The sequence below is a fragment of the Thermobia domestica genome, chromosome 11, assembly GCF_964235325.1.
Source record: "Thermobia domestica chromosome 11, izTheDome1.hap1.1, whole genome shotgun sequence".
NCBI lineage: Eukaryota > Metazoa > Arthropoda > Insecta > Zygentoma > Lepismatidae > Thermobia > Thermobia domestica.
In genome coordinates, this window is record NC_137464.1 from 51,727,435 (window position 1) to 51,742,696 (window position 15,262).

The 15,262-nt window shown below is 34.4% G+C and overlaps 1 protein-coding gene across 2 annotated transcripts in view; it reads left to right on the forward strand.

The window, feature by feature from the left end:
• The first annotated feature begins 1,560 nt into the window (after positions 1–1,560).
• The window catches only part of LOC145664069 (nephrin-like), a 727,167-nt gene continuing 713,465 nt past the window's right edge, over positions 1,561–15,262 (forward strand). Inside the window, exon 1 of one of the 2 annotated variants that reach the window (XM_081730409.1) lies at positions 1,561–1,859. In XM_081730409.1, coding sequence (XP_081586535.1) covers positions 1,829–1,859 — 31 coding nt within the window. In that variant the 5' untranslated portion in view covers positions 1,561–1,828. The remainder of the gene's footprint in view (positions 1,860–15,262) is intronic. The other variant, XM_081730410.1, reaches the window with a different exon arrangement.

Consider the following 15,262-nt stretch of genomic DNA (forward strand, 5'->3'; position numbering starts at 1 on the left):
TATAAATGTAATATTATAAAGAAAATATTATGAAAAATAATAAGTAATCTATAATTATAAATAAAAATTATTACTATTGTTCTAAATTTGATTTAAACGGCATTAGAAATGACATTGATCATCTCAACGACCCCAAAACCATGGATTCGACACTAAGACTGGCCATTCTTGATCATTTTTATATACAGGGTGTCTCAAAAGTCCCCTGACATAGGGTAGCCCTGTTAACAGAGTTACAACAAAACGTAAGATTGGAAACCGTCTCCAGATATCATGTTTTCAATCTAAAGGGAAGGATTTTTTTTTAATCAGACAAACCGTTTAGGCTGTACCCTCTTTATTCGTTCAGTGTTAAATGAAAAAGCAATGTTGTCGTTTACCTGGGCTCACAACACAAATGAATGAAGTTACTCTCTTTTACACTGACGTGTCGATGGCCAGTCCTCTTCTCAAACAGCAACTTCATTCACTTATGTTGTGGGTCCAGCTAAATGGCAACATTGTATTTTATTTAACATTGAGCGCATAAAGAGTGTACAGCCCAAACGGCTTGTACGATTAAAAAAAAATCCCTTTACTTTAGATTGAAAACATCATATTTGGAGACGGTTTCCTTTCTTACGTTTTTCTTTTCTTTCTTTTTTCTTTTTTTTTGGTACTATGATAATAAGAGTTACCCTATGTCAGGAGCTTTCGAGACACCCTGTATATACTGTGTATCTCCCCCTCTACCAAGTTGCCGTGCTGAATTGGGATTTAAATGGCTTCGGAAGTGTCATTGTTCATCTCAGCAACCCCGAAAACTATGGGTCGACACTAATATCTGTCATTTTCAATAATTTTTAAATATCCACCACTCCTCCGAGTTGCGGGGCGATATATATATATATATATATATATATATATATATATATCTTCCCTCCCCTTTTCATAAGTTGCACCGTCAAAGTGAATTGATAAAAATCACCTATGTTGAAAATTTAATCGAGATCGGTAGGGTGGTTCAAGAGTTATTAAATCACAGATATAGCCACTTTCATTTCTGTTTGTACAGATTAATATAGTGGTCTCTGAGCATAGAATAGTTCGTTGTTGATAAAGAAAACAAATACAAAGAAGGTGACTAGAAAGCAAAGATATTAATAAAACTCACAGTGTTATGTTTACAAATACATCCCTCTCAAGGGAGTTTGTTACCGTATGAAAGGCTCACAGACATCCTCCGGAGACATCATCACCGTAGAGTAGTTACGTCGTACGTGTTCAGAATATATTCAAGTTGGCACCACTGCTATTACCAGAAAGTACCATTCGATTGGGGAATTGCAAATGTTAACTTGTGTAGTTGCTAGAAGTCGTTTCTGAACAAAAGAAAAGGGTGAACGATTGGCAGGGAAAAGCGTAGTACTGTAGTTGTGGCAACGCTGTTGGTTTAGAAGGTTTGGGAAGGAAAGGAAAAGTAGTTAACTTAACACTACCTAGGAAGCAGTGTCTGTTCTCCAAACGAGAGAAAGAGAAAATGCTTTCCGTATAATGAGATCGTTAGTAAGCTTCGCTGGGGGAAGGTTTTAAATCTTGTTTGCGTTGAATTCAAGGAAGAAGATAACCTCTCGAAATTGGCCATTTTGGGTGTTTTTTCTTTGGGTGATATTTGAAAACTTGGGTTTGCAACGAGCATTTCAGACGGAAAGCTGATATTGAAAGCAGTCTAAACACTCTTTCTTGCGTCTAACAGCACAATCTGTGATGGTTTTTATTGTGTGTGTGTGTGTCTGTGCAGAGTACAGAAAGAAAAGTGATTGTATTTTTATGGAGCCTTTTGTGTAGAATGGTTTTCGAGCTTTATATGTTGCACGCCTGTAAGTTTGGTTATTAGTAACGCAGTCATGTTTAAATAGCGTCAGAAACGCACTTACAGTGGGTGCGTGAACTAGTATGACAGAAAACGTAAAACAAAGTGGGCCATTTTATATAAAGTAGAAATGTTATCAGTTGTTTCAAAATGAGTTTATAATATTCCTTGAAGTGTAAAGAAAGAAAAAAGTGCAATACAAGGTATCTGTTAAAATTATTGTTATCATTATACGTACTGTATGTTTCCGATCCTTAGTATGAGGTACAGAAAACCAAGTTGTTTAATGTATTTTGGTCTTTTGTTAACTAATTCATCTTACCACTTAGGGGCCGCGGTGGTTCAGTGGTAGAGCATTCTCCTCTGATGCATGGAGTCCTTGGTTCGATCTCAGTTCGCGCCAAGTAAGCTGTGTGGTGGACAAACACCGTGTATGGGTTCTCCCGTTTCCTTCCACTTTCTTTATTCCATCATTTCATTCATTTCTCATCACCACAGTCCTCTTTAGCCTCACTGGAGTAACCGTGGGACGTAATTATATTAGTCTTCCTCTCTGTCATTTTCTTCAACCACTTTTATGTAGAGCTAAGAAATTTTAGGTGCTGTACCTTAATTTTTTCTTTCTATTAAAACGACCAAACTAGTTTGTCTTGAAAATAATCAAATCTAACTGTGTTTTGTTTGCACGTTTTTGCACATTTTTTTTTTTAATGCAAGCATTTCTGCAACTTTTGTCAATATCATAACCTTTTCTCATTTTCATTTTTTTTTTGGGGGGGGGGTCGTTTGCCGCATTTTTCTCATAATAATTAAACAAGGAGCACCGAAAGTGTCCAATATAACATTACTTTCGCTTCAGCAGTCTCGGTATACAAAAGGCGTTGAATAGAAAGTAAAGGGAGATAACAGCATCAAACTGGCAATCACAGCAATTGTTGATTACTTTTCCACATACAAATATCCCCTTACTGACCAGAGATGCAGCATCACTGAAAAAAATGAAAAAGAAAATATGATCTATTTAAACAATCTTTTGGACTTGAGACTTTAATGGCATTGCGTTCTGGGGCGTGTTTTAGGCAGAACTTGTCACGGTTAATGCAAACGTAAATTTGTAGTCCTTATATAGTATGTGATTAGTTTTCGTTCTGCTTGTATGAATATTGACATTTAAAAGTTACACTTCTTTTTTCAAAACTTTGAACCTTTTTTATCCATTTTTTAACATCTTCCCTTTCTTAAGCAAAAATTTGCTCTTAAAATTCCTAGCTTTATTTGTATGACAATAATTTCTTCTCAGCCAATGTACTGAACATTATCTGAGAATTGTATCTCAGAATTTTGTCTCAGAAACACAATTGTACCTCATTGGTGTTTGAAATCGTATCCTTTGCTGTGTTTTATTAATCACGAAATACTTACATAGTTCATACATGGCATTTGCTATACCATGCTTATATTCATCAAAGACAATGGAACGTATTAGAATAAACTGCCAAACAGTATATCGAATCTCTAAACTAAAACATAACTTCAAACTGTGAGTGATTTTATATTGTCATTTTGTGTGGCCGAAATGCATACCTTTGCGTGGAGAATAATTTCTGTACGACCTTAACAAGAAGCTAAACGTACAATCTTACTACAACATACAAGTACCTGATTAACTATCAATGCCATATTCTTGAATCTGTTTTGGTAACCTTTGGTAACTCGAATACTGGGGCAAAAATTTATTATGCTCAGGATTGTAGCCGTTGGAAATTGTACTTCTTTACCCAGAAATTCTGGCCCTACTTTGAATTGCAGGACCTGTCTTATAAAGTATGTTGGTGACAAAGGGTGTATTATATAAATCAATCGATCAATTCATAAATTACAAACTGTCTGTACAATTTAGTTTAAATTCAACCAACAAAATTACTTAAATTTACTCTTTACTTGCTCAAAGATTAATTTAACTAATTAACACTTCCTTCTTATCAAAATGTTTTACAAGCCATTTTTTAAAAAATCTTTTCCTCTCTCAATTTTCTGCCTATTACCTAGAAAATTTCATAAACATTTAAGTTATGCATCGTGATGGAGGCATTGGTTATGATATTCCTCTGTCTCGAAGTTGAAAGAGAAAATGGTCCTATTTCCTTTATTCATCAATTCTCAATATTTTTCCTATTACTGGAACTTCTTTTTTTCTCTAAATATGCGATTCAGGTGCTCCTGATCATTGCTTTGTAATGTCCGTCTTTCTGCCCAATACGTCAATACAACGCAATCATTAGATCACAATCTTATTTCTACCTCAATTTCACAATTTACAATTGATCAGTTAACTGACTGGGTGTTAAAGCATTATAGTGACTTTCTTCTTCAGGGTAGAGATGAAGGGACTAAATTTCGTTCTTAAAATAGACTGCCAAGCTAACAACAATCAAACAATAAATAAACAAATGTAAAGTAGAGGAAAAAGATTATAAACTCAAGAAAATATACGTAAACAGTGTTGCATATTGCAAAATTCTGCTTATGCAGGTATAGGGAGAGCTAAGGTATAGTAAATTATACGTACACGGAACGTTTCTGCCATTACCGAATTTTATTATAAATTATGTAATACAAAATCACTCTAATATAAACAGTTCACTAAAACTGGGTAAAGAGAGGTATCCTCAGGCCCAAGCAGCCTAAGGAAAAATCTCCACAGAGCTCCGAGCAAGTTAAAGGCTTTGAGTTAAGTAGCTCCTAGAGCTCCAAGAAAGCTAAAGGAGTGAAAGTGAATAGCCAAAGACTGACAGTAGTGGTTGAGATCTTCTTGGTTTTATAACTGCTCTAGTTTGGTGGTGGCGCTGGTATTCCTTCTTATTTGTGTTGCTGGTGTCTGCCACTGAAGTAGTTCGCACATGGTGTTGTTTGTAAATATAAGCGTGTTGGTTGTTTATAAACTGGTCCATGGGCGGAATATTACAATGGTATTTAAAAATACTAACAAAATAAAGTGGTGATTATGAATGCATAAATGTAATAGGTTTAGATAAACAAAATTTAGTGGAACAAAATGATTGCTGTAAAGCTATCTTTTGTCATTGATCAGCAAATAAAATAGAGATATGCGTAATGTATTAATTACAAAGAAAGTATTTACTGTACTTCCAACTACAAAATATTATAGTATGTATGTCTTTAATTACGATAGACCGAATAATTTAAATTTGAAAGAAAATATATTCAGATAGATACTTTAGATTGAACCTATCACTAGCGACCAACTATGATTGAGTTAACTACGTCAAAATTATTTCTAATTATTGCTGGTAAAGAGAGTGTACAACTTAACACGTTAGCAAAGTTTAGATGCTGAACAGAATCTTTGAAAATGGCTGATGCTAGAATTTTCACCATCTTCCTTCACGTTTAGTCCATAGTTCTCTGTTTTGTAATTTCTTTACTACAGAATACTGCAAGTATGTCATACTTAAATTCAGTAATTAAATTTTAATATTATTTAAAGTTTTTCTTCTATTTCTTATTTTTATCACAATATTTTAAAAACTAGTACGAGGGATGATCGAAAAAAATAGGTTGTAAAGTCTATTATGGCTTATGTGTGAGACATAACTGGAAGATTAACACACCTGACGATAGAGGGCACTGAACAATCACAGTTTGATGTAATCACAGTTTTTGTTCAAGCGCTTATCACAATGGCACATAAAGTTTTCTATATCATTTACATAGAAATCTGTGTCAAGTTCTTGTAGACACCGTTAGGCAGCAGTTTTGACATAATCACGTGCCAGATAATAATAGCCAGATATTTTTTTTATTTTTGTTTTAGAACAAAGTAAAGGTGAAAGTCACTGGAGCTAGGTCAGAGCTATAGAATAGGTGCTCTAGTTGTTCCAAGGATAACGTCAGTGGTCCAAGTACTTGGTCTACCGCTGTGTCTAGGGTTGTCATTAACAATATTGGTCCGTCTTTCTTTGAAGGAATGATGACAAGACTTCCTTACAGTTTGCTTTGAAATTTAGTTGACCCCATACAGCTCCAAACACCATGCCTATGAATGTCAGTAGGCATGGTGCTTTTTGGCCCGTAGAATCCGCACTGATGACCGTACCCCTACTCTTGGCCAGTTTTCCAGACGAGTCATCATTTTTAATGTCCGCTTCTCGGTATACGTGGTCAGAATCCGGAATCTTAAAACCTGCATCAAGACAGACATGTTATTAATCTACGAATAAATTGTCCTTAAGTTTCAGTGAATAACAGTAAAATTTTTATGTTTTGTATCTTTTTTTTCTTTTTCGATCATTCATCGTGTGTTCTCCGATTGACGAAAAATCACCCATTATGGACTTTCTTGCATGTATACTGCTATTCTTAATCTAAATAGCAGACATTTTTTTAAAGCTAGCCTACAATATATTTTACAATATCCTCGCTATTTTTTTAAAGAAGATCTAATTAACGACAAATGGAAATTGTCTAAAATGCGAACCCATCATGGAATTTTAAAAAAAGAAATGATCTAAATATATGATTACTAGCTTAAGTTTTATGATCAGCTTTAGTTTTGGAATAGTTTTATGATTTAAGCTTATATTCTATACGCTGAAGGAAACAGATGACTAATGAGAGTTGATGATTATGGCTCAATTTGGTGGGATGAGAATATGAAAAAAAAAGAGGATGAAATCAGCGAAAGAAACCCACCAACGTGAAGTTGCCTCTTACCAATTCATATTGCCTCTAAGCGAACCAGGAACGTCACGCATCATACTTTACCAATCTATCATAGTGTCATTGTATTTCTGTAAATTAAAAATATGGTTCTTTAATACCCTGTTTTCATAACATTATAGGCACACAAGCATTTATGAAAACTAATGGACATACTGTATTTCGAAATACGAATTTGTTCAGTCTTGATCTAAAATGAAAGGGGAAAACACCAAACTTATAAGAAATAATAATAATAATAATAATAATAATAATAATAATAATAATAATAATAATAATAATAATAATAATAATAATAATAATAATAATTATTATTATTATTATTATTATTATTATTATTATTATTATTATTATTATTATTATTATTATTATTAAGTATTTTGTCTTTGGCAGGACCTGAGAATAATGGCTTTTTCTTTTCAGTTTGATGTTTGGGCCCAGAAATATTTCTTCCACGTTTCTCGATCTGTTTTCATAACATTATAGGCACACAAGCATTTATGAAAACTAATGGACATACTGTATTTCGAAATACGAATTTGTTCAGTCTTGATCTAAAATGAAAGGGGAAAACACCAAACTTATAAGAAATAATAATAATAATAATAATAATAATAATAATAATAATAATAATAATAATAATAATAATAATAATTATTATTATTATTATTATTATTATTATTATTATTATTATTATTATTATTATTATTATTATTATTATTATTATTATTATTATTATTAAGTATTTTGTCTTTGGCAGGACCTGAGAATAATGGCTTTTTCTTTTCAGTTTGATGTTTGGGCCCAGAAATATTTCTTCCACGTTTCTCGATCTTCATCTTCGTCTTTTAATTCTCAATATTTCCTTCTATTTTCCTAGTGAAAGATAGTTGTGTTCTTCCTATTCCTCGCTTTCCTTCCATCTTTCCTTGTATGTCCGTGTGGAGAAGTCAATTGCTTCGCAAGATGTGTCCAATCCTTTTGGCCTTCCTTCGAAGGATGGTGGCTAGAAACGTTCTCTTCTCTCCTATCCGTTTTAAAACATCTTCGTTTGTTGCTCTCTCTGTCCATTTTATCTTCTCCATCTTCCTCCAACACCACATGTCGAAGCTCTGTAAATATTTCTTCTCTTACTTCCGTAATCTCTATATCTCTGAGCCATACAGTCCAATGCTCCATATCTAGCATTTGACCAACTTCTTCCTTAATCCAATATTAAACCTGTCAGTTAAGTGTGATTTTTTCTTGTTGAATGCTTCTTTGGCTATAGCAATTTTTATCAAACATGTAATTAACTTTCGGTACCTACGTTGGCCAGAAACATCCATCGCAATGAAAATAGACACGGTGCGTTATAGAGTTTTATTTGGAAAGTGTTTTGGGTAAGAAATATTTTAGCAGGTGAAAAACAAGGTGGAAGGGTTATGCAGAATTGGATCTTGGTAAATACGAGGTAAGAGGAAGTAGGTAAATGTGGGTAGCAACTGTGATTGGATAATCTTGTTGCCTGATGATTTCCATTGGTAGAATTTGTTTCTGTGGCGACGAATACTAGGATTCCGTATGACATTAAGTTAGTTAATTAGCATAATAAGAAAAGAAGGTTTACTTGACATGAAATTTTCCTGCATTATGGTATACAAATATTATTCGTACAAACTCACAAACATTTCAGCAAAATTACTTCTTTTGAAATTATTCGAGTCAAATTTTTTTATGCATCTTCTGGAATTTTCGCCTTTTTTCTCTCTCATCTTTTGCTTAGCATATATCATCCAGCAAACAAACTTGGTAACGTACTGAAAATAAGCTTTTCATTTTTATTATTTATGCTTCACTTTATGACATAAAAATTTGCCTTTTTAACGTTATTTTCTGTTTGTTTTTCTAAAAAAAAAGAAGAAGAAGAAGAAGAAGTTACCTTCTATTTCGTCCTTCTCTTCCCCTTCTTAACATCTCAAGGGACTATAGCATTATTACATAGGAAAAAGTTTTGCTGGGGGAGGTGGATGGAGGGCATTTTTGGGAGGGATAAAGAAAAAGCAAGGTTCCATTACCTGAGAAGATGAAACATGAGAAGAAATACTACATAGAAAGAGAGAGAGAGAAACATGGAAAGATATAAAAATAAAAAGAAAAAACTGTTTTAATATGAAAAACAACGCTCGAGCCAGTTTATTGTTTTCCCTTGAGCCCAGCATTATAGTCTTTTATTGTTATTTTTTTTCCTTCTTTTGCCACTGTTTTACATTATTCAAAGTAACACGATGGAAAATTGACTGGACGTTTTAAACCTTCATCTCCTTCAGAATTAACAACAGCATTAGTGTTCTCCAGTGTGACCAGCGTACCGTGTACCATTAACGGGAGATTAAATTGTACATTTGCTAAAGCCTCGGACCCCCATTGTGTCTGATATTAATGCCTGCTCTAACCTTGTTTGCTGGCAGGGTATTTGTTTTAAGTGTGTGTGTGTGTATGTGTATATATGTATCTAGTGCTGTGCTATATTCTTCCTGTTTCAAGCACAGCATTCTTTGATGCTTTTGTATAAATACGCTCAACGTGCACGTTATGGTGGGTGGGTGTGAGTGGGTGGTTACAGCGGGATAAATAACTTAAAGTGTATGCAACAAATGTAATGCACTTTTAGATCTAAACCGTTAGTTACTGTTTACCGTTTCAAACATGCTGGAGGCTATTTCTTCTTTACTTTGTACCGAAATTGAATCATGTGTATAGTATAATCCAACAGGACAACACTAAGGCCGAAGATGGGAGTAAGAGGAACTAGTATATGGAAGATATTCTGGAAAGAAACCGAATACAACCGCGTGTAAATGACTGTGTGTGAAGATTGAACCAATGCTGTTACTAACAGGGGCGTCATTTCAGACTTCGCTCGGGGGGGGGGGGCAAGAGTACCACCGACATAAGACTTTCATGTTTTCCTTAGTATATTAGTAGACAATCGATTAAAGTATATGTGTTCCTCAAACTCTTGGGGGGTAATTGCCCCCTCCTGCCCTCCCTAAATGACGCCCCTGGTTACTAAGCCTTCCCGTGAGCACGTCTTTTTAAGGCACACGAATAAATGCGCACCATACTCTATGCGGTATGTAAAGAAACATATAAAGGGCAAAATACTTGTATCTTTGTATGTGAAAAGGTGTTACAACAGAAGAAATTAGACGGGAATATTGTTAAGTAAGAAATACTTAAGTTTATAAGACGTTCCTTCTCCGTCAAAGATCCTTCGTGCAAACTACTAAAATCAAAAAGGTAGCATGTATTGCGGCAGCGCACCTGCCAGAAGATTAAAAAGAAAAGTCTTTGCCTGTGTTCCTTTATTTCTTTAGATTTCTTCCTGATGTGTTTCTCATTAGTGGTTTCTAACCTTTTTTATCTGACGTTTCACTTCGTGACCTTTGCACACTTCACACACCCCTCCTTGACGTTGGTGTAACTCCTTTTGCCATTTCAGATGCAGCATTAATTTATAAAATGTTTACTACTACTACTACTACTACTACTACTACTAATAATAATAATAATAATAATAATAATAATAATAATAATAATAATAATAATAATAATAAATTTATATTTACAGTAGAACCTCTCTTGTTCGCCCTCGGTTGATACGCCACTCCGGTTGATCCGATCATGCTCGAGCCGGACTTGTCCCGACTCGTAGGTGACTCACGAGACCAATTGTCGTTTACTGACGTCGCGGCATTGTTGTTTACTTGCTGTTACCGCATATCTGTTTTAGTGTTCCGTCATCTCTAGTATCGTTTCTTTAATTGTGCGTGTTTATTGTACTGACTGTACTGTGCAGTTTTCAGTGCTTACTGTACATTTGCTTTTACTGTAAAGAACAGTGCGGTCAGTTTTGAGTTCAGAGATGGTTTATTTTACTGTAAATTCGTACTTTTCTATATATTCTGATAATTCGACCTTTTGGAGTTCCGGTCATACCCCGAGTCTCAAGGCGACGGATTAGAAGGGTTCCAGAAAATTTCTGCATATCATTGAGATGCAATATTATTTTTTAACAGCCTTGTTCTTAATGGAACCACACTTTTTTTTCTCAATAATTATTTCGTGTTTGTACGATATTTAACTCAAAGCATCGTTGTTATAACATTCATAGTATTTGTAATTACAAATGTAGTAGTATTTCTATTAATGGGTTGCGTTCCCTTGCTCGGTCTTCACGCCTCAAATTGGAAATCAGTATTTTAAGTAAATGCAAATGAGCTTAAGCACTTCTAGTTGTAATTTGGTAATTGTCATGTAAAATGTAAGTAGCTACCTGAACACAATTGAGAAAAATTGAAAAAAGAAAACTTCTTATGCAGAGTAGTTGCTTTAACCAGATGTCCTATTTCTCGAATTTTAATATAATTTTCTCGGATTAATCTATTGGACATGATCTTCGTTATATGGAACGATGAATTGAATACGATCAGAAATCTTATAATTCATAAGCTTGTTTGTTTTACCATTGTGGAAAAAATCTTCTCTTTCATTAATATTTTTAAGCAAATTTTTCTACGATTTACACACTGCACTTATAACATAGCTAATCAACTGTCTATTGCAGAGAAATTGTTTTTTCGTTTTAGCAAATACTTGTAAAATTTTCAAGCTGCACTTACAGAAAGTCTAATCAATCATCTAATGTTGAAAAGCCTTCTTTCCTTTTATTAAGCAAATCTTTCTAAGATTTACACACTACACTTACAGCATACCCAATCAACCTTCTATTCTAGAAAAACTTTTCTCTTTTTAGCAAATCTTTATAAGATTTTGCACACTACACTTACAGCATAGCTAATCAACCGTCTATTGTAGAAAAACATTGTTTCTCCTTTTGCTGGTTACACACTATACTTGCAGCATAGCTAACCAACCTTTGCTGTAGAAAAGTGTCTAGCAAATCTCTCTAAGATCTACACACTGTACTTACAGCATAGCTAATCAACCGTCTATTGTAGAAAAAACTTTTCTCTCTTTAGCAAATCTTTGTAGGGTTTCCACATTACACTTACAACATAGCTAATCAACCGTCTATTCTAGAAAACCTTTTTCTTTCGTTTTTAGTAAATCTTTCTAAGGTTTTCACACTACACTTGCAGCACCGCTAACCAACCGTTTGCTGTAGAAAAGCATCTAGTAAATCTTACACACTGCACTTACAGCATAACTAATCAACCATCTACTGTAGAAAAATTTTTCTTTTCTTTTTAGCAAATCTGTACCCACTGTACTTACATTATAGCTAATCAATCGCTTCAACATTTGCTTTCTTATCTATCAAATTGAAGTTTAATAACAAGTTATTTTCATGTTTGTTTTAGGTAAAAATTAGAGTATTATTTGTGAAAATTTGACAAAGTTCAGAAGCCAAATTTGATGACTCAAAACACTAGAACCAAGGGTCTACACACCATACTATTTCGTGCGCATACTAAGTTTGTCAAGATCTGCCACCCTTTCAAGTTTGGTGAGAATCGGGTGAGTTTCACCAATCGCGTACAATTTATTTATTTATTTATTTACTTATTTATTTATTAGAAAACTGAAATGAAGGATTGAATGCAAAAGTATTTGAACTGATGACGATACATCAACTCAGTATAAACCCTGACTATCAAATATGTGTGACACTGCCCCGTGTAAAGTAGATGCTAAGGCTCTCGTCTTTGATGTCAGCGCTCCCGGGGAACACTCGGTTAAAAAATGGTAAAAATTTCTTCAAATCTGTTATCCTGAGTGAAGTTTACCTCTGTTTTCCTCGTTCCCACCAGGTAACTGTCGAGACGGTACCAAGCATAATTGATTCCCCATTTATTTCTTCATTCCCGATTTTCCAGGTAAGGTGCTCGCCGAGGAACGTCATCTCTCATATGCGACGGGCTAACATGGTCATAGCCGCCAAAAGCTCAGAAATCTAATTACTAAGCTTAATCCTAAATGTGGGTGACGACAAATGAACTTGTTTAATTAAAAGATAAAGTCAATTTTTGAAAATTATTATTAATATTTCCTTTTTGAAATATTGCAAAATAATATACAGAGTGGCTCAAAAATAGGTATAAAGTTTCATACTAGTCGATCATGACAGTTTGTATCATTTACTTATTGTTATGCATACAGGTATTGACTTAGTTTCTTCCTTATCTGTTCTTAATTTATTTTTACTTAAACCTTAAGCTCGGAACAAACCGAAGCAAATGAATTCATTATTCTAATCAATTAAAATGTCATACTTGATAGATGCAGGTCTGTATACCTATTTTTGGGCTACTACATATATATATATATATATATATATATATATATATATATATATATATATATATATATATATGTATAACGAACAAACAGAAATATCTGGTTTAATTTTGTGTTTAGCGTCTCTTTCAGCAGGGAGGCTATATGAGACGTTGATCTACAGCCTAACATGGGATTCGAGCAACATGAGTTCCCATGCCAAAGTTGCGTACGCGAACCGCTTTGCCATGAGGAAGCTCATGAACAAATAGAAAGAAAGGAGCACGAAAGCGGTATTATGAACGGAGCAGAACTATGGTATATACCATTTCTCATTATTTTGTTACATATTTCTGTTGATCTTTTTTTTTTTTTTTTAACTGTCACACGTTTCAGTATAAATTGGCCAAAGAGTTGTGTCTGCAACTATAAATAAATGAATAAAATAATAACAGAAGGAGAAAAATAGTTACAATGATTTTTTTGACAATTTTCTCAGATTGAAAGAGTAATTTTCAGGGACAATATATTCCAAAATACATTTAACATAATTCCGCTCACATTTCATTAATAAATTCTTTTGCAATAACTACCGCAAGTCATAATTTAATGTAAGAAATAGGAACGAAAACCTTTTAGTATTGTGGACTGTAAATAACCTGTCTTTTTCTCTAAATAACCTGTTTTTAACCTGAAAAGCGTTTTATTATAAATATCTTCCTTATTTGGCCAACCTAATTGTTTTAGCTTTGATCCATTTCTTTGTTTTTTTTTTCTTTTTAGCATAAAATGTGAAATTAAGAAGAAGTAAAACTGTAGTCTGCATTTAGGTGATGATCTATTTGAGTTCTCCTTCTATTTTCGTGTCTTTTTCTCACATACAAACACACAAAATGATGCCTACGTCTTCCATAAATTCATTATCTTGTTCCTCGTAATTCATTTCACCTGTTGATGGCACTTTAAAATGGTAATCCAATAGCTTCCGAGCTGTCTGAAAGGACGTATTCCCAGCACATCCTAAAGATGGATGACGCTGAAACTCTCAGCTGTACCTTGCGAGGGAAGATTATATAATGCAAGAGAGCGAGAGCGATAGAGAGAGAGAGAGAGAGAGAGAGAGAGAGAGACGATGTTGGCGAGGAAGCAGATAGATAAACCATCGCAGAAGCAAAGCTAGTTTCCAAATCACCTGGTACACTATCTATGTATTGCTAAAGCATTTTCCAATTGTTGGACTGAACGCTATAGCCTGGTGACTCTATGCGAAGGATTTCAACATCATCGACATTTTTTGCCGATTGATGATGTCCTGATACTACTAATGTACAGGAGTTAATTAACCATTAATTGATTAGCCACTCGGCGTGATACACGACTCTCATTTATTTATTTCCTCCTGCCCCTCTCCCCCAACCGAAAACGTCACATTTTCCTACCCTCTCACCGAAAAACTCCCGTTTAACTTTTATTTCCGAACTTCCACCAGCGTCTATCTCTAGCATTCTCCAACCATTGCAGGTTACTCCCTACCTTTTACCATACATGAGCTATCTCTCTGTGTCTCACTCGCTTACATTCGCTATCGGAAACCACTCTTCCTCCATTTTTGGATCCAAAATAGTGGTGGTCGAAGAGATTGAATCGTTCTGCGGTGGATAGGTGGGTGGATTATGTGGTAGTAGTGGTGTCAGGGGTTTTGATGTTGGGAGAGGGGGTTGGTGAATTGTAGAGCTACAGAAGGACTAGGTGGAAATGGTAGTCTGTATGTGTGGTGGTGGAGTTCGGAGGAAGGAGGGATGATGTGAAATTAATCAACGTGTTCTGCGCTTTGCTTCAGGGGAATTGTGGGTAAAAGAGTGCCCCTGGGATTAAAGGTACAGCAGTAACATTGTGAAAAGATAGATGGCTAACCTATGTTGTAGGAGACAACATTAAAAAAATGCCTTCTGTACTAATTTTGTTAATATCCTTCATACACAATAAACATTGATCGACTCTGAACGGTTAGCTCTGGGGACATGATTGAAGAGTTTTCGTTGATAGGGTTTTCGGTCTTTTGTATATTCCCCGTTATATAGTGAAGTTTGCTTCTGGTAAAATATTTCCAATAGACTAAATATTACATTCTACTATTGTCCAGAAGATACTTTGTGAAGTAATGATAATAGAGAGTACTTAATTCGGTATTAAGAAGATAAGTACATTCTTTCATGAGGAAAGAGTTTTCAATTCCCTCTATTGATTTTAGACTCCAAACTGTGTTATTCATAAGTATGGGAACCGTTTCAGAATTGTTATGTTCCACTGTCTCTAAAGTTATTGAAGTAAAAGTGACAGTGCGAAATTGTTTCATGTTACAAAGTCGGTGTTCCAAGAATAGATACA